The sequence below is a fragment of the Mastigoproctus giganteus genome, chromosome 9 (assembly GCF_048544385.1).
Source record: "Mastigoproctus giganteus isolate SK-2022 chromosome 9, ASM4854438v1, whole genome shotgun sequence".
Lineage (NCBI taxonomy): Eukaryota > Metazoa > Arthropoda > Arachnida > Uropygi > Thelyphonidae > Mastigoproctus > Mastigoproctus giganteus.
Genome location: NC_143583.1, coordinates 182,480,391 through 182,499,747, shown reverse-complemented (window position 1 = coordinate 182,499,747; position 19,357 = coordinate 182,480,391). Strand labels below are relative to the sequence as shown.

The following is a 19,357-nucleotide window of genomic DNA, read 5'->3' as shown; positions in this document are numbered from 1 at the left end:
GTGCTCTTTTGTCTCTTTCCAACCTTAGCATTGAAGTCCCCTATAATGATGTAATGAGTTTTCTGTTCACTTTGAAGTCTCTCAATTTCGGTGTACATTTCTTCAACCACTTCGTCCTTATGGCTTGATGTTGGTGCATGTATTATTATAACCTTTAGCCGGTACTTCTACCCTAATGGTCTAAGGGAAAGGATTTAAACTGGTAGAGCTGCAAGGAATGGCACCTGAGGAACCAGGAATTGAACCATGGGGGGGGGGACTATGAATCCTGATAATGTAAATCTTTCTTCTGGGACCCCAGCAGGATCCCTATAGAACTGAAGCAGTATCAGGTCTCCAGGCTCCTAGGTTGTTGATAATGTACTCAAAGCTCATCAAACCTATTGAAAAATGACAGACATTTTGAACAGCTACTCTGAGCACCGTTGGTGGGGGGGGGGGATATCCAACACAAGATTGGATACAGAAGTCATTCTATCCAGAATGACTAAGAATAGGATGCACACAGCTTAACACTCTCTCACTTAATCCAAGGACTACTTCTTGGAGTAAGTGAGATCCACCTCAGTGCAGCAGCTGTTAACTGTCTGCTGTTTATGAGAGATATGTTTGCAAATAGCATTCAGCTTGTTATCCAGAGCTCAAACACCACTCACCCTAAAATGGCTTTTAAAAGACATAATATTCTAGAAATTTTCAGATACCTATCAACTTTCATGATACCAATCATCTTTCATAAACAAATGTAACACAACAGGAGAGACTGCTTCTACAGGGATGGAATACACTTAAATAGAAAGGGTGCAAGAATATTTGCTAATGCTATCGAGGCAGAGTTAGGTGGGTCGGAAAACTGCTAGCTTGGGGGGATTCACAGACTAAAAGGTTAAAAGTAGCCGCAGGCAGAGGTGAAGGTGATTCTTGCACAACTTCTATTAGGATAAGTAACGACCTGGAGTGAGGGGTGCTGGGGGTTTCAGGGACTGATGGCAGTCATCGTGAAACAGGTGGGTATATGGGATGTGTCAGGGTAACTAGGAATAGGTGCATGTATGCTTGCATGTATACCAATTCTAGAAGTATAGTAAATAAATTTGATGAATTTGAAGTGTTGGTCAAGACATCAAAGACAGATATTGTTGGGATATCAGAGACATGGTGTCACGCTGATATTAGGAATGCAGAATTGGAATTTGGGGAGTACAATGTGTACAGAAAGGATAGGAATAGGAAGGGAGAAGGTGTCATGCTGTTAATTAAGAAAAATATAAAATCAAAAGAAGTGCACCCAGTTGATATAGATGAACAGGGCACTGTTGAGTCAGTTTGGTGTGACATAAGCACTGTTAAAACAAAAATAAGAGTAGGAGTGTGTTATAGGCCTAATGACTTGAATGAGTACAATGAACAATTGTACAGAGAAATAGAGTGGGCTACTAAATCAGAATGTCTTATAATGGGGGATTTTAACTTCCCAGATATTGACTGGAACTTGTGGTTTGGTCACTCGCACACTAGTAAGACTTTTGTGGATTTATTGGATGATTGTTTTCTGCAGCAGCATGTTCGAGAGGCAACCAGAGAGAGTAATACTCTTGATCTGGTTATCAGCAGTGATCATTCGTGTATTAAGATTTTGCAGATAAAGGAACCACTAGGTGGCAGTGATCACAGTGTACTGATGTGGGATTTACTTAAAAATATAATTACCATCAGGGGTAAAGGAAAGGGTTTTTGCTTCGGTAAAGGTGACTAGTGGTCTCAGACAGTTTTTAAATTCTGTACAGTGGGATCAACTGACGATGTTACCAACAGTAAATTCTAAGTGGGAAGCATTCAAAGAATTAATCGTGGAAGCTACTAAAAGTTTCATACCTATTAAGAAATATTGTTCAAGGTTTAGACCTAAATGGTTATCAAATGAACTAATGAGACTCATGGCAGAGAAGAAAAATGTGTGGGATGCATATAAATTATCAAGCGACTCAGAAGCCTATGGCAGATATAAGCTAGTCTGTAATCGGGTCACAAAGGAGGTTAGATAGGCGAAGGCAGATTACGAGAAATCTTTGGCAAAGGATGCTAAGAAAAACAGCAAGGATTTCTTTACTTATATAAACTCTAAAAGGAAGGGGATGAATCTCATTGGTCCACTTGATATCGATGGTTCGACTGTTGATGATCCTGCTCAGATAGCAAACAAACTGAATGAGTATTGTGCATCTACATTCACACATGAGGAGTTATTAAGGTTTGAAAATGGCAGAAGGTTATCAAATTGTAGCAGGGTGCTTAATGATTTTGTAATAACTGAGAGCAAAGTGGAGGAGAAATTGTTGAAGTTAAACATAAGAAAAGCACCTGGGGTGGATGGGATCTATCCAGTTATATTAAAGGAGGCAGCAAAGCAACTAAGCAAACCCTTAGCCATAATTATGAGAATATCCTTGGACTCAGGGGAGGTCCCCGCGGATTGGAGATGTGCAAATGTATCCCCAATTCACAAAGGGGGATCGAAGGGTGACACGAGTAATTACAGACCAGTTAGTTTAACTTCTGTTCCGGGTAAAATAATGGAGTCGCTGGTTAAAGATGCATTGCAGGATCATCTAGACAAGACTGCAGTAATAATTCAGACACAGCATGGGTTTATTAAGGGAAAATCTTGTCTGACAAATTTGATAGGATATTGTGATGTGGTTACAAAGGAACTGGATGCAAAAAATAATTTTGATCTCATATATTTTGATTTTAGCAAAACTTTTGACACTGTTGTGCATGGAAGACTATTGTACAAATTTGAGCAGAATGGTATTAAGGGTAAGTTGTAACAATGGATAAAAGGATGGTTGAGTGGGAGAAGACAGAGGGTGGTAATCAATGGGTGCTGCTCTTCGTGGACTAAGGTTATTAGTGGAGTCGCTCAGGGTTTAGTGTTGGATCCACTGTTGTTTTGTATATTTATCAAAGATATCGATGAAGGTATATCAGGCTTAGTGTCGAAGTTTGCAGATGATACAAAGGTTGGCAGGGTTGTTAATGACAATAATGGCAGTGTGCTACTGCAACAGGATCTAGATAATTTGGGCAGATGGGCTAAGAAGTGGCAACTGAAGTTTAACCTTGACAAATGCAAAGTACTGAATATGGGTAGAAGTAACCCCAGAGAAACGTACCAACTGTGTGGTACTACACTTAAGGTGGTAGAAAATGAAAAAGACCTTGGAGTAATTTTGCAGTCAGATATGAAGTTTTCTGAGCAATGCAGACAGGCTGCCAGGGCAGGTCATGGGGTTTTGTCAATGATACATAGGAATTTTGCTAACAGGGAAAAGGAGGTGATTGTACCTATGTATAAGGCAATGGTCAGGCCACGCTTTGAGTACTGAGTACAGGTCTGGAGGTCTCATTTTAGGAAGGATGTAGATTTGCTTGAATGTGTACAGAGAAGGGATACAAGATTGGTGAGGGGAATGAAGGGATCCTCTTACCAAGAGAGGCTTAAGTTCTGCAAATTGCAGTGGCTGGAGACTAGGCACCTGCGCGGTGATCTAATTGAGGTGTATAAGGCCTTGAATGGGTTGAGCACGCTGAATTCTGATGGGATCCTTACATTTGTTCAGATTACGAACCTAAGGGGGCATAAATTCAAATTAAGAAAAGACAGATGTAGAATAGATGTGCGGAAATTTGCCTTTAGCCAGCAGGTGGTTAATTGCTGGAACAAACTTCCATCTGTCATTGTGGAAGTTGATAGGTTAAATAAATTTAAGGAGGAACTGGACAGGCATTTGGAGGGAATGGTGTGATTTTTTTTTAGCATGATGCTGCATAAGCTCATACACTTGCTTTCTTGCATCACATGCCACTACTACTACTACAAAACATAACAAAGAAAAGTACACTACAAAAAGACAGAATAAGAACATTTCTGTGTATAAGAAATGTTCTAACCTTAAAATTCTCTAGTTATTTCATGCAACATGAGAGAGGTACATAATAGCTTTAGAATCCTTTATACCCATTAAAACCCAAAACTTTCCCCAACTTTCCATCCATCTTCCTTTTTACAGATAAGCTGCTTCTTTGGAAGTTGCAGAATTGTCAGACCTTATAAGAACATAACTAGATGTATCATACCTGTGTTGTTTTTCTTGGATATTCAGGGGCACTCATGATTATGAGTAATATCTGCTCTCAGTTGTTCAGGTCCCTGTGATGTAAATAAAGGTAATAAACACTATTCATGCTGAACAGTTGTAAAGCATGATTACCATTTTAGACAATTTGATTTAGTCATCTGCAATTCCTCAGTGATAGTATATAGCCAGGCCTCGCATAACGTGAGTTCGATTAACGTGTTTTCAGTTACTGCTGTTTGAAAAAATTATACCACTTTTCACAATGCAAATTTCAGGTTCACACGATCTTTTTTATGTGATAGTTGGAAAATATTTTAATCGCGCACTAAGCTTACCACACGTCTGATTGCCAATAAACAAGCGTTTGCTCACTTCTCGCCTCAGTGTGTTCCATCAACCATCGGAAGCATTCATGTTACTTATTTGTCTTCCACTAATAGACACATGCAGACTTGCATTTAAAAATTCTAATTATTAAATGCTGAAAAAAAAAAAAAGCGAACTGTTCAAACAACTCAGTTCAAATATTTCTGTAACAAATAATTTCTTCATTGTGTATTTTATGCAATAAACATTTAATTCTGTAATTATTTTCATTATCTTTTACATGGTATACAGTTAAAAAGTTATTTAAAGGGTATTTTTAAAACTCTTTATGGACGTTCCTGAAGGTCACGAACCAATTATAATTTTTTCCTATTGATTATTATATTCGATTAACTTGTTTCCGTTTTGCACGATGCACTCGCGGGACAAATTAATTGCGTTAATCGAACACAGCCTGTAGTATGGTGGTATGCTGCACTGTCACTGAGAACTGATTACTTGTTTGGAAAGCTCTAGGTTTAAATCCCATCTGAGATCGGATAAAATTTTTATTAAAGTCCTCTTAATCAAGTCAGTAGTTAGCCAATCTAAGGTGTAAAAAAGTAGAATTATACATGAATTCTTCCAAGTTTTTCAGACCACAAATTGTCCGAGCATATCCTTGTAGGGTATACAAGGTGTGTATACCCACTGGGTGTGTATTAATACACACAATGCAGTTTTGCCTTAGCTCTTAGTGTACTGTATAAATGATAAGAGCCATCTGTAAAAAGTATAGGCTTTTGATTACATAAAAAAGTGAATTCGTGCAATATTAGTCTACCTGTATTTTACATTCTCGGTATTAAAAAATTTACTTGGTTGTAATTTTTTTTTAATACTGAGAGGTATTTCATAATGGCCTACTCTTTCAGGACCTGGATTCATACATTAAAACAAGAAGTCCTGTAACCTTTTTATCAGAGTTGAGAGGAAGCCTTCAGGTAAGAAATTTTTTTTATAAATATCTTTAATTTCTAAATAACTTCAATTTTTAATTGAAGATATTTAGATCATTTCAGTAATTTAAATAAAATAATTTGGCCCAATTCATTAATCAAGTAAAAAAAACAGTGGGGATACTGTTTCAACTAGGTATTGGAATAGTTTAATAAATAATGCTAGATGCAATTGGCTGTAAAGATTAACTGTAATATTTTATTATATAAAAAATGCCAGATAATAGGGTACTGTTCAAATAGTTGGCATAATGCAATAGTGGCCCACTCTGTATTTATACTCAGGGGCAAAGGAACACCATAGAAGATGCTGAAAAATCTATGATTTATTCATAGATGCACGATGTAAAAAGATAAATGAATTTTTTGTATATGGGGGGAATCATCCCCATTCTAAAGTAGAAACTATAAAAACAAAGGAACTAGAGGGTTAACATTTACTGAATAATTAAGAGTAAGGTTCAATGTGTTCCCCATCAGTATCTCTACACAGCTCAAACCTTTCTACAGCATTTCTAAACACATTCTGGAGCACTTGTTGAGTTATTTTGTTTACGGCCATTACAATGTGTTGATGTAAGTTTTGCAGACTTGTAACCGTCATTTGATAGACATCTGATTTAATAAAGCCCCATGCAAAGAAATCTAAGTGGCACAAACAGACATGCATGACTCCTCGTGATGACTCCTCATACCGCATCCACCTTATGCTCTGAGACATGGATGTCCAGATCTTTGTTCATCGTTTACAGATGCCATTTGAATTTGTTCAACAACTCGCCATTTGAATTTGTTCAACAACTCATGTATTGTCTTGTCTGTTGGTCCTTCTTTTTTAAATCTTCTTCTAAACCTCTCTCTGATTTCATTGTATTTCTTTCCCTGGATTTTCAATATTACCACCATCACACACTCCTCAACTTTATTCTGAGGGCTTTCTGCAATAAAAATAAATAAGCTTAAATTATTTCACAAAAATAGATAAAGCGTTTGTGGGCACTCAGTACATAAGATGTCAGTTGACAGATATTCATAGAATTTTATACTTGTCTCTTTTAGAAATTTTTATGAGCAATCCCAGATTTCGTTAAAACAAAAAAAAAAAAAAAAAAAAAAACAGTAAAGAAGCAGGGTACTTGTTTCAAGACAGGTATTGCAATAGATTTGGAAATAATGTCCATATTGAATTCTGTTTTTGGTCTATACTACTGGAGGACCATGTTCCCTTTCTGTGCTGTGGCAGAACTTGAACTTGGGCTCTTTAGAAATGACTGAATTATCCACAAGTTGACCTAAAGTAACTAATGTTTTTAACCAAATAATTATCGCCCAGTATCAATGAAAACTCAAAGGCACTGTTGTGGCTTTTCAGAACTGTTTGTTTCCATCATTGGACAATGTTTTTAACCTAAATTTATCTACCTTGTGATAATCAGTGAAAAATGTATCAAACTTCCAGCTGAAAACGTAGCTTTTGTTATGTGATAACAAAACCCCTATTGATAGGCACCATAAGGCCCAATTCATTATTCAAGTAAATGAGTAGGATACCATTTAGCATTAGTAGAGGCATATGATGCAAGAAAACAAACTTATGTAGCATCAGCCAAAAAAAAAAAAAAAAAAAAAATACTCCCATTTCACCCCTCCATTCGTTCCAAAGACCTGTCCAGCTCAACCTAAAATTTGTTTAGGCTATCAACTTCCAAATTCAACTAGGTATCGGAATAGTTTTATCAAGCTCTTCTGATACCTAGTCAAATAAATTAGGTATCCTTGTGGATAAATTATTAAAAACTCAAAGAAACTGTTGTGACCAGTTTCAGAACTGTTTCGTTTCATCATCAAACAAAAGGTAGCCTCATTTAATGACCTATCACTGGATCTGTCACTGTCAGAAGAGGAGCAATATAACCCCTGGCTGCTCAGACAAACAGAATGCAGCATGAGCATTGTTTTCTCAAGTCATTTCAATATCTGCATTGAAATAGTACCCTGCTTCTCTATTTGATTAAATCATTGGCCCTATGCTGCTTGCCAATCAGTTGCACATTTAGATTCACTCACTGCTCAGTGCATGGTTGTCAGTTGAGGTTACCTTTCGCCTGATGGCAGATCCAAATAGTATCAAACCATTCATTAAAAAGTCTAATTGCCTTTGGGGTTTTAATGAAAATCAAATATAACCTTCTATTGATATTATTCTTCTTCTTGATATTATTTGATTAAAAAACAATGTTATTTTAAGTCGACTCATAGAAATATAGTCATTTCTTAAAGAGCCTGAGCCTAAGCTATACCACTGTTACAGGATGAGCAACATGGTCCCCTGGCAGTAACAGCAAAAAACTGGAATGCAGTGTGAATGTTATTTGTCAAATAACAAGGCAGCATCTCAGGTTAAGCTTCTCTCCACTGTATTAGCTTGTACTAAAACAGATAACCTGAAAGCCAGTCATATGAATAAAGTACTGTCTGTAAAGTATAATGTTATGTTGTCAGCTGGTCATTTAGCTCTACTAACATGTTTTGAAAGTTCCAAAAGAACATGGGACAAACAAATAATCTCATACTGGCAATTTAGTTCTACCACATGTTCACATTCATTTCCTATTATATACCTGATAGGACAGAAGAAACTGGAAAAAAGGACATGCCAACACAGAGGAAAGGGGGGCAGTAAAGAACAGTTGTGTACTGGAAATATCAGTGGCAGTAGTAGAATCCTATCTGTCACAGATCAGAAGAAGAAGAAAATAGGATACAGAGTAATGAGGCTGAAGAGCGTGGTGATGGAAATGGAGTCTGGAACAGGTGGTAGAGCAGTAAAGTTGGATCTGGAGGTAGTAGCTGCAAAGCAAGAAACAGTGATTAGAGGCTGAAGTAAGTGATGGAAGGATTTCTGACTAAGTGAATGCCTTCAGAGCAGCAAACTCTTGGAGATAGTGAAAGTTGTCTTTTGTAATCAGAAGAGTACATTATCAGGATCAGTAAAACCTGGAATGGATGATAAAGGTTGATGCAAATCAAGATAATAAACATAGTGAAAAAGGAAACATGTTCCCAATCCTGGGAAGGCTGCAAAGAGAAAGGGGAGAATTGTTAGACTAAAAGAAGCATTTTGTGATTAATGGACCATAATTATTGAGAATAAAATGAGTAAACATGCTGGAATTAAAGTGAGTATACAGATTTCCAAATAATAACAAAGGAACATATGATAAAAGGAACAGAAAACAATCCAAAAGCAGCTGTTTTTGTCTTCAAAACAGCAAGATCAAGTTGGGTAAAACAAGGAACAAAAATAGTTAAAAAGTTAAAATAAGGCTCATTGCAAGATCTGAGATCAGTAAAATTGACTATCATTAGTAACCTTGTCTACAGGTGACAAAACATTCAAAATGGTATTAACAATTTCATGTTCATGAGTAAAAACAGCATGACAGATCATGGGAGGGGTGGTGCATCTTGCTTGATGAACATATCATTAAAGAAGGGTTAAATCATGATTTCACCAAGATGTTGGATGGGAAGGCAAGAAGCAAAGTAGATTATAGATAAGAATCAAAAAACTCTCCCAAAAAATAAAAACAAGTTAGACCTTATAGACCTGTAAGTCAAGCTTACAGGGCTATAATTACTCACTTCTCCTTTTTATCCCCCCCCCCTTATGAATACAAGAGAGTCATTTGCACATCTCCAATCCATAGGTATCTCCCATGGATCCAAGTGTGCTCTAATATTCATGGATGAAGGTTTACTTACCACATATGCTGCTTCTTTTAATATAATTGAATAGACTCCATCAGCCCTAGGTGTCTTATTACTTTTAGCCTCAACAAACTCTCTTCTACTTTTCTCTCAGTTATTACAAAATCATTCAGATCCCAGTGGTAAGTTATTATACTTCTGTTATGTGCATTATGCACAATCCTAAACACTTCCTGATGTGTGAATATAAATGCAATGCAGAATCTTTATTCAGTTTATCGGCAAGCAGGATCGTGTCATTATGTCATTTGTTATAGTTATGTCATTCATGTCTAGTGGACCAATGTTGTTCATTCTTTTCCTCTGATGTTAACATAACGAACTCTGCTACCTTTTTTTTTTTGCATTCCTACCCAGAGACTTCTCAATCTTTTTTAGCCTGCCTAACTCCACTTTGTGACATGATTGCCACATAGAACACAGACTTTTGTTGCACCAGCAAAGAGTAAAAAGCAGATAAGGTACAAATTATGCACTTCCCTCCTCACGTAGGTAACTATCCAGTTGACCTCTGAATTTCTTCAAAGCTTCAACTATCTGTAGAGGCAACTTGTTCCAGTGATCAACAAGCTCGGGGCTGCACTTTCTTACCTGCTGGCTGCAGTATATTGCTCGAACTGCAGTTTCAATCTCCTGTCGGAGCAAAGCATGGTGAACCCAAGATCTCAGCCTTAAATTTCAGAATAAACAAAGACTACATGCAAAATGGAAAGCAAAATCAGACCCACTAGAGAGGATTTCATACTCAAGAGCCCGTGCTCAGTTCAGTAGAAGCAAATCTGAAGCCATGAAAGGCTACATCGACAAAACAATCAAGATCAGGAAGGCATCGTTTAAGTCAAGGCATGATAAATTCCCTCAACTTAATCCGATCGAATGGCTAGATCATATCACAAGATGTCCTCGCTTCCATCATCACAAAAAGAGAGCTTATACAGGCCATCAATGATATCCACCACTGCCACCACTCACACATATTTCAGATATCACCCAACTTTTAAATTACAGAAAAGTCCCCCATACGGATATTCACCCTCCACTTGCTTGTGTCAATTAAAATGATATCGGTTGAAGTCAATATGCCAGGTTTTTGGCAGATGTGCAATTCATTCTTAAGAGCGTTAGTGTTTTCATCATTGATGTACTCCTAGTTATCTTCAATGGAATCCTCACAATGCAAAGTTTCCCAGCAGCCTGGAATCAATATATTGTCCAACCAACCCCCAAAGTCATGGAGAAGTGCCTTCTTCCCATCCTAATGAACCAGGTTCTGCCATATGAATCACCATTCATTCACTATGCCTTGAAATGCAGGTCCACCATTACCAGCCTACTGCAAACCACCAGCACCATTCTGGGGGCTCTACAAGATAGGGCTGAGATGGCAATTGTTTATCTGGATATCCAGTCTGCATTCGACAGCATAGACATACAGCCCCTCTTGCAACTGTGAGGACGGATACCAGATAAAAGGCAATATACTGGAATTCTTGAAGTTGCTACTTACGACCAAGATCCTTCACTTGACTTGTGAATAAAAAATCTTTCTCAAGGAAAGTCTGTGTAGGTGTTCCCCAGGGCGGAGTTCTTTCAGGGCTCCTCTTTACGGCTGCCATCCACCCATTCATGTGCCAGCAAACAGAATTTATCAGTTATGCAGATGACTTGAAGCTCCTCTATCGGATCAACGGGACTGCCCGACCTGATTCTGTTTCTGAAACCATTATCAACAGCCTTAAGAATCTGATTACATACTTGGCACAGTTTTCTCTTAAGATAAATCCAAACAAATCTGCACAAATGGTGTTTTCACTCAAATCAAACCCAATGCAACTAAAAACCATGGAACCCCCATCACCCCAGTCACCAAGCGCAGAGATCTCGGCATTATATTCAACTCTAAACTCAGTTTCAAACACCATGTTGCAGACATTCACAACAAGATCTGCAGATCAAGATGGCTTGCCAAACAACACCTCCTTTGTGTCACAGAGCCTGAGTATACGCTCCAATATATATACCGGTTTCTGCAGGCCAGTCATCACCTAGGGTTCAGAAACCTGGGCAACGAAAACAACGCTAGAAACCATTGCATCTGATAAGTACTGGCTTCTTCGGTGGGTCCTCTTCAAGCATAAACTGCTACCACTCACACATACTTCAGATATCACCCAACTTTTAAATTACAGAAAAGTCTCTATACGGATATTCACCCTCCGCTTGCTTGTGTCAATTAAAATGATAGCTGGTGAAGTCAGTGTGCCAAGTTTTTGGCAGATGTGCAATTGGAGGATCCCCTCGAAACTCTTAAGAGCTCTCCCCTCTCTGCAGTCTGTGGCATCGAGGCTCAGGATAGGGTATAGATTCCTGCCCATGGAGATGCTCCACAACATCCAGGATATGGATGTGGATTACAAAAAAGTTCATAGAGGACAAATCGTACAGAAGACGCATCATCGAGGAACAGCTTTCGTCTTCAGCCGAGTGACTGCCATTGTCTTTTCATCGCTTTTCATGTTCTTCCATTTCCCATGTTAATATCAATTTTATATGTAAAATATGTAATTATACGTTTTATGTAATTTTTCCTGTATTAGTTATTTCATGTTAAACACCTAGCATTGTCGCTGTTATGGGTATCATTGCATCAGGCAATCATGTAACCATTCACTGCCTGCAATAAAGATATTAATAACAACCCAGTGGCTAAAAGAAATCTTCCTACAATCTAATCTAAACTTCTTCTCCAGTAATTTGAATGTGTGCCTTGTTTGCCAATCTCTGTAGCCTACATAATCGAAGTGTTTCCTCATACGGTTGTCCTTTTGCTGATCTCACCCTGAAATTGCCTGCCTTTGGACCATTTCAAGAAGCTTAATGTCTTATTCAGATGAGGTCTCCATACTTGGATACAGCATCCTTCTACCTGTTTCTCACCCCCTAACTAAACCGACCGAGTACGCCCAAGGGGCATACTCGGTCTGTTTTGTTTTGGTCTTAAATGGAATATTTGGGTCTTCAATGGAATTGTTCGTGTTAGGAATGATTTCATTTTATGAACTCAGATAAATAAACTATCACCAATCAGTTATAATATTAGTTGCATGGAATTGGCTATTGATCTCAAATAAAAGCTTCTACAGTATTAAACCTATTCAGGAAATAATGGCCTCAGCCAGTTAAATTATATGCATATGTAAAATTGCCCTTACTGTCCATCCTGAATGGCACTAACAGGAAGTTACAAGTTGCAATCTCACTCAAAGCCCCTTTTTAATTTAATTTTTTTTATTTATTATTTTTATATTTATTTGTGTGTTTGTGTGCATGCACATGGAACTGCTTATCAAGTATTGAATCATCTTATATTTTGAGGAATACTACTTTAATACAATGTTATTCAACCAGTGACGAGATTTTTTCATGGAATATTCTAGCGTATGAAATTGGCTTTATTGAAAAGATTATCTATAAATTTTCATTATCTGTGTAATAAATGTATTTGTTTTAATATGTTTGGGTTAATTCATCATCTTTCATCAGTATTTTAAAAAAGGTATATCCTATTTCAAGAACACAAATTATAGAAAAAATTTAATGAGGCATGACATTGTTTGAGAAAATTGTAATAGGTATATATCAACAAATGAGGTTGAATGCTACTACTGCTTTAAGACACTTTATAAATGAAATTTTCTGAATATTTTTAAAAAATATATTTTAATGCTTAAATTGTAATGGTTTGATTGGCTTATTGATTTTAGTAAGAATATTTAATAATCACAAGACTGTCCATATGTTATGGTTAATGACTTGGTTTACTTATCTAAAATCACTATTAAGTGTTGAGTGAGGTTGTAAATTGGTATTTTGCTGCTTTATGGGAAATTTATTAATTAAAATGCTTATTTACATGTTGTGTAGTTATTATATTTAATGTGTTTCTATATTTATTAGGAGAAATAAAAGAGAAAGAATTGAGACATTTTAGTGTTTCTTTTTCTCTTTTTTTTAGGTGTCCAGTGAGCCTGGAGTGAAGTATAATATAGCCATGATTAATGCCCTTGTTCTTTATGTTGGTACCCAGGCCATTGCTTACATTCAGAGTAAGGGATCCACTCCAAGCATGAGCACAATCACACATTCTTCTCATATGGATATATTCCAGAACCTAGCAGTAGATCTGGATACTGAAGGTTTGTTATGCTCTTTTAGAATATTTGCTATGAAAGATTGCCCCATACTACTCAACATTAGTTGAAAAATTTTACAACTTTTCAAACATTAGTTTCAATAGTATGTCTGTGGGTGGGGGAACTTGTTATATTGTTTTATCCTTCCCAAATTGTATCCACTAATAAGTTTATTTAGTTTAATAAAAATATTAACACTTAGAATCCAAGATATTTAAAAAAAAACATTCTGTAGAATGTTGCTTATATTACTAATCAGTACAGGATTTAAAACATTGTATTTTTCTTGTGTTTTGATTTCTTGTTTAACACAGTACTGTTATACACTTAACATTGCACAGTAAAATCTTATTACAATGAACTTCTTGAGTGTGCATAATAACTACCTAAACTGCCATATTAAGCCATATATTCCAAACCCCTTACAGTGCTTTAAGTGCCAGAAGTTTGTAAGTCACAACTGTTTCTAGGGGAAATAGCTACTTTTGTAAACTATATATCAACCGCAAGTACCAATACCGATTGCATGGCAAAGAAGTGCTCTAACTATGAAGAGGAGCACAGTACTTCAGAGAATGTCCACTTCGGAAATGAGAAACAGATCCAGCATTATGAAACTGGGCACACTATTATTATTGGCAAGCAAAAAAATCTTTCTACCCTACCACTGTGCTACCCGTGCTGACTAAACTTGAAATAATAAAGAAAATAGAACGGGGCATAAGCAGAAATGTATTAATGGCAGAATATAATAAATAAATAAATTTTCTGTTTATACTCTGGAACAACCGAACGGTCAGAGGAGTTCACAAGATAGACAGAATACAAGAAACAGCACCGTATTTAGCAGTCACGGGCTTGAACCCTGTCACTCAAGGCACATGTACTTATGCACCTGCATGCCTGACCACTCAGCTATGGCAGCCTTTGGATCGTCAACATGTTTATGTTTTTTGTGTGCAGTTAATAAAATTGCATTCTTAATCTCTCTATTTCTTATTTGGCCTAATTATTTCCGCATTAAATACATTAAAAATAAAACTTTCTAGATAACGGAAAAATCTAAATAACAGCACCTTAAATCCCCGAAGTTGCCATTATTTCGAAAGTCTACTGTATATACAAAGCAGAGTTGTGTGCTATAGGGCAGAAGTTCCCAAAGTTTGGAGGAGGGAACAATTTGCATTTTTTTTTCTTTGAGATTAAATATATTGAAGTATATATTAATTTATAAAAGTACGTATATTCATAGATAAATTTTAAGTTGAATCTGTTTATTTGCACTTGTTCTGGAACTTGGGGGGAGCACATGAAATTTATGAAAAATTAAGGGGTTTCAAGTTATAAAAGTTTGGGAACCTCTGCTATAGGGTTATCCTTAGATCAAATTAATGCATAGTACTCACACAGACTCTTGAAGTGAATTACAAGCCTTATAAGCTTTGAGGTACAATCCTCATTCCATTTTGTCCTGGTTTCAGCAGATGCTACAACTGTTCATTTGACATCTATATTTTCTGAGTCCCAAGCCATACTGGGATTGGGGTAATGAATTGACAGATGTTGCAGCCAATTAAGCACAACCCCAGAACAGTAGGGATAAGACATAATAGGATATATTTCCAATGGCATCGCAGTACGGACAGGCTATATCAGGTAAGGATTATAATCAGACTCAGACAGTCTTCGTGCAGGAACTGTTCAGAGGAAGTTGTTCTTGCTCACTTAGGCGCTTGCTCACTTAGGCGTATCCAGGTGAGCAGGAGCAGCAGTGCGTAGCACACGCTTCTTGATTAGACTGGGATTCGAGCCCATGACCACCAAATACGGAGGATGCAGAAAGGTCAGGGAATGACCATCGCATATCCCCAGAGCAATATGGCCTTAGTTGCTAATGCTCCTAAAAACCAAATAACAAACAAACATCTTGCTCACTTCTCCTCCCCATTCTTTAAAACTGTGACACCATTTTAATAATTCATCATATTTTATCAGAGTGTCTGTGATTTATATTTTACTGCTTTTAGCCATCTGACTGTTTTTAACCATATAAAATTGTTAAACTTGTTTACAACTATTTAAAGTATGCTTTTTATACTTAAGTATACTTGTATATGCTATATCTCTTCTTTCCCTATTTTTATCTCTACATATTTCATAAATATCTGTTGATATAGTGACGTACAATTGTAGTCACTGAAATCTCTTTTTAAACTTTAATTTTTATGACTTGGTTTTTGGCACATTATAGCCTCAATTACTGATATTCCAATAAAACGTAATCTAACCCAATCCCACTTAACAGATGTTGATCTCTTTCTGATCAGCTGCAGCTTCAAACATGGACAAATTCTTGCTCCACAGACCATATTTATTACATGAGAATTCGGCAGACAAATAAATGTGATGCCACTATATACATTAACATACTGATATTAATTACTGCGATTCTGAGATCTTTTCCAGGAAAAAAAAACATATACACAATAATTACTAATGGGATCAGTACCAGACTGTTAACAAGTAAACAGGTGCAAGGCTTGTGTGAAGGAAATTTAATTGTTTAAAGGCAAATACTTGAAGGCCTTCTCTTCCATCTCTGATACTAAATTGGAAAGGACAGGATATCCCCCCCCCCCCACACACACACATACAGAAATGGCCAAGTGGCCTGGCTAATAATTCTCAAAGATATCGACCATCTTTATACAACCCAACCCTCCAACAAATCAGAAAATGTACTGAGTGCCATAAAATCCACTTTTCTTCTTTTGTATCACTTCCATATCCTAAAGAAAATATCCACTTCTAAAGAAATCACTCCTAAAGAAAATATCCACCAATGCTGCTGCTGTACTAAATGTAATCTATTATATCATGACAAATAGTTAAATATAGCAAGACTGTGTTGCTTTATTTAACCATCTATAACCAGATCTTTATTTGAAAATACTTATCCTCTCCTCTGATGTCAATTTTTTTTTTTTTCTCTTTTTCGTTTTGGTCTTTCCAAGCCAGGAAAAGGTCACTCATTTACACATAATTATAGGCCAATTCACTTACCAGCTGTTTTGGCAATAATCTCAGAAAAAAATGGTGAACAGATTTCTAGAAACAAACAGTTTAATGAATAACAATCAGTATAGGCTTTGGAAAAATCAATTTATATTAGATGCCATGATTAAAGCAGAGGCAAACATCCACAGCATGTTCATTAGGAGATAACATCTGGTCATAGTCAATTTGAGTATAGAAAAAAGCCTTTGATATTTAGTGTGCTTTAAGCCCAATCACCCCAGTAATTGAAAGTTGCCTTCAGCATAGAACATACCAGGTCTGCTATCAACATAATTAATCTGAATTCTTTGTTGCATTGAGGATGGATTTAAGGTCAATCTTCAGTATAACATTGTTTACCATCAGAATTACTAATATGACATGGGATATTCCAGAGTTGAAACATATTGTATGCCAATGATAACATCATTTCTTGTCAGTCACAGATGATGAATACTATTGAAAGGTATTTCCCATATATATGGGATTTTTTATGTAGAGATAAAGGGATAATTATACCACTTTACAAAGTTATTGTCAGACTACACCTTAAATACATTCAGGCTTGGAAACCTCTTTCTATAAGAACAAAAAGACCACTGGGATACAAAGGATTATTCTTACAGAAGATTCCAGTTCTGTCAAACGAAAGTCTAGAAGCCAGCCATCTACATCTTAGTGAGGTGGTGTTTAAACACTGCCTTACTCAAATTTCTATCCTTAAAATCTTTAAAAAGGCTGAGAATAGTAAAATTAGAATTAATCCACTCTGAAATAATTGCCGACTAGATGTAAAGAAATTTGCATTTAGTCAAAGAGTTTAGATCTTGGATCAAGCTATTACTTTGCCTTGGTGCTTATGTAGATTTACAGAGGGGGGGTTCTCCCCTTTCTCTTTCTCCGTCCTAGTTTACTGTGGCTACCAAATGAAGGTATAAATTGGCTCCATACTTGTGCTGCTGTGTTTGTGGATATTATATAGGTCCGAATTTACAGTTCATATAAAGCCTGTTTTGGAAAGCCTATGGGTGATTAAGACAAGTTGTGGGTGCCCTATTTCTGTTGTGGTATTCATAAGTGTATGCTTTTTGCTATAACTTGAATGTCGAGAGCACCCTCAAGCCACGTGACACCTGCTACTTTTACTGTGGTAGATGTATATCAAAGTTCAAAAAGTGTGCAGATTAAAAATCTATACAAGTTAATTGAAATTTATGGGGAAATGGGATGCAGAATGACAACCAAGCCACATTATTAGCACTGTTACTTAGGTTTTTCGGTCCAAATCTGGGCTGTGTTAGTGAAGAGCATAGAGAAAGATTTCACCAAGACAGAGAGTCAATGGAAAAGAAATATCAAGGAAGGTGGAATGAAGCTATGATGGGTTACTATATCTGGTTCTTGATTTGTGACAAACGTGCTGACCACAAAAGACAGATGTTCAAAAGTACATTGTTAAGGTTTTTTTAGCTTGTTTACCTTAAAAAAAAAAGATTAATACTCTATTTTCTACAGAAATTAAACATTAATAATAAATCGGAAATATTTTTATTGCATATTTACTTTTCTTTCATTTCTGGGTAAGCTACTGATGTGCACAGCATACCCATTCATAAAGAAACACTAAGAAATACTGACCATCAAACTTTTTGAATTTATTACATAATGTTATTGAAACTGATGTTATGTGTAATAGCATAATTATAATAATCTTATCCTTTATTTTTGAATTTTAAAAAGAAAGCTACTTAGAATATTTTTCTCATTGTAGGTCGATATCTATTTCTTAACGCCATTGCCAATCAGTTGAGGTATCCAAATAGCCATACTCACTATTTCAGCTGTACTTTATTGTACCTATTTGCCGAAGCCAACACTGAAGCAATACAAGAGCAGATAACCAGGTGAATAGGTTTAACTTAATCTTATACCATTTAATTTTGTTATATTTAACTGTGAATCAGTTGTTTGGAGATAATCTTCACCCTAGGTTTTTAACCATTTTGTACCCCTCAGCCATTCTATCTGTAACTCGGTACCTTTCAAAGAAAAATGTTTTTATTTCCTCTATTACAAACTCTTGAAGTCTCCATTAATTATGAAATGGGTACTCAAAATGCAGGATGAAGTGTAAAAAGTCACAGGTATAACAGTTGGAAGTCAACTTTTACGTTCTAGTGTAATTTCACTTGAACAGTGGCCAGTCATGCAAATAATTGTTGATAGTGCCATGTGGATGCAAAGCACACAAGTGTAGGTCCCACTCATATGTGAAATTGTTATATAACAATTTTAACAAAATTTTGGGAGTGAGGGACAAACAACCATGCACCTTTATATTCATTTTATTCATATTTCTTCCTGGGACAGAGCTGTTGCTCTGTCCCAGGAAGGGCTTTCTACATGTGCTATTGCTGATAAAATAGGCTGCCACCAGTCAACAGTATCCCAAGTGCTGAAATTAAAGTGTGAAACCATGATGTGAAGAGAAGACCTGGATCAGGCTGTAAGAGAGTGACTACGCTTTCCCAAGATCTATATTGGAAACTTCTAGGCCTTCGTAATCGCCATGCTAGTGTTCCTGATCCAAAACTGGACTTTGAGATGGCCACTGGTGTTGAAACAAGTGCACGAACTCTCCAAAGATGGCTTTTGGAATGTGGTCTGCATGCCTATCGGCCCAAGAAGAAAAAGCCTTTGTTGAGCCAACAAGTGAGGAAGAAGAAACAAATGAGAACAACTTGCTTGGGCTAAAAAGCATGTTTCATAGACAAAAGAGCAATGGGACACCGTCATCTTTTCTGACAAATCGAAATTCAACCTGCATGGCTCGGATGGGAAGCGATATGTCAGAAGACGAAAATCGGAG

At 36.6% G+C, this 19,357-nt stretch overlaps 1 protein-coding gene across 6 annotated transcripts in view; it reads left to right on the top strand.

Annotated features, from left to right (window-relative positions):
- The window catches only part of Not1 (CCR4-NOT transcription complex subunit 1), a 710,948-nt gene that overhangs the window by 675,722 nt on the left and 15,869 nt on the right, over positions 1-19,357 (top strand). For all 6 annotated transcript variants that reach the window (XM_090381951.1, XM_090381950.1, XM_090381952.1 and 3 more), the window contains 3 exons: positions 5,384-5,452; positions 13,254-13,434; positions 18,260-18,392. In XM_090381951.1, coding sequence (XP_090238077.1) covers positions 5,384-5,452; positions 13,254-13,434; positions 18,260-18,392 — 383 coding nt within the window. The remainder of the gene's footprint in view (positions 1-5,383; positions 5,453-13,253; positions 13,435-18,259; positions 18,393-19,357) is intronic.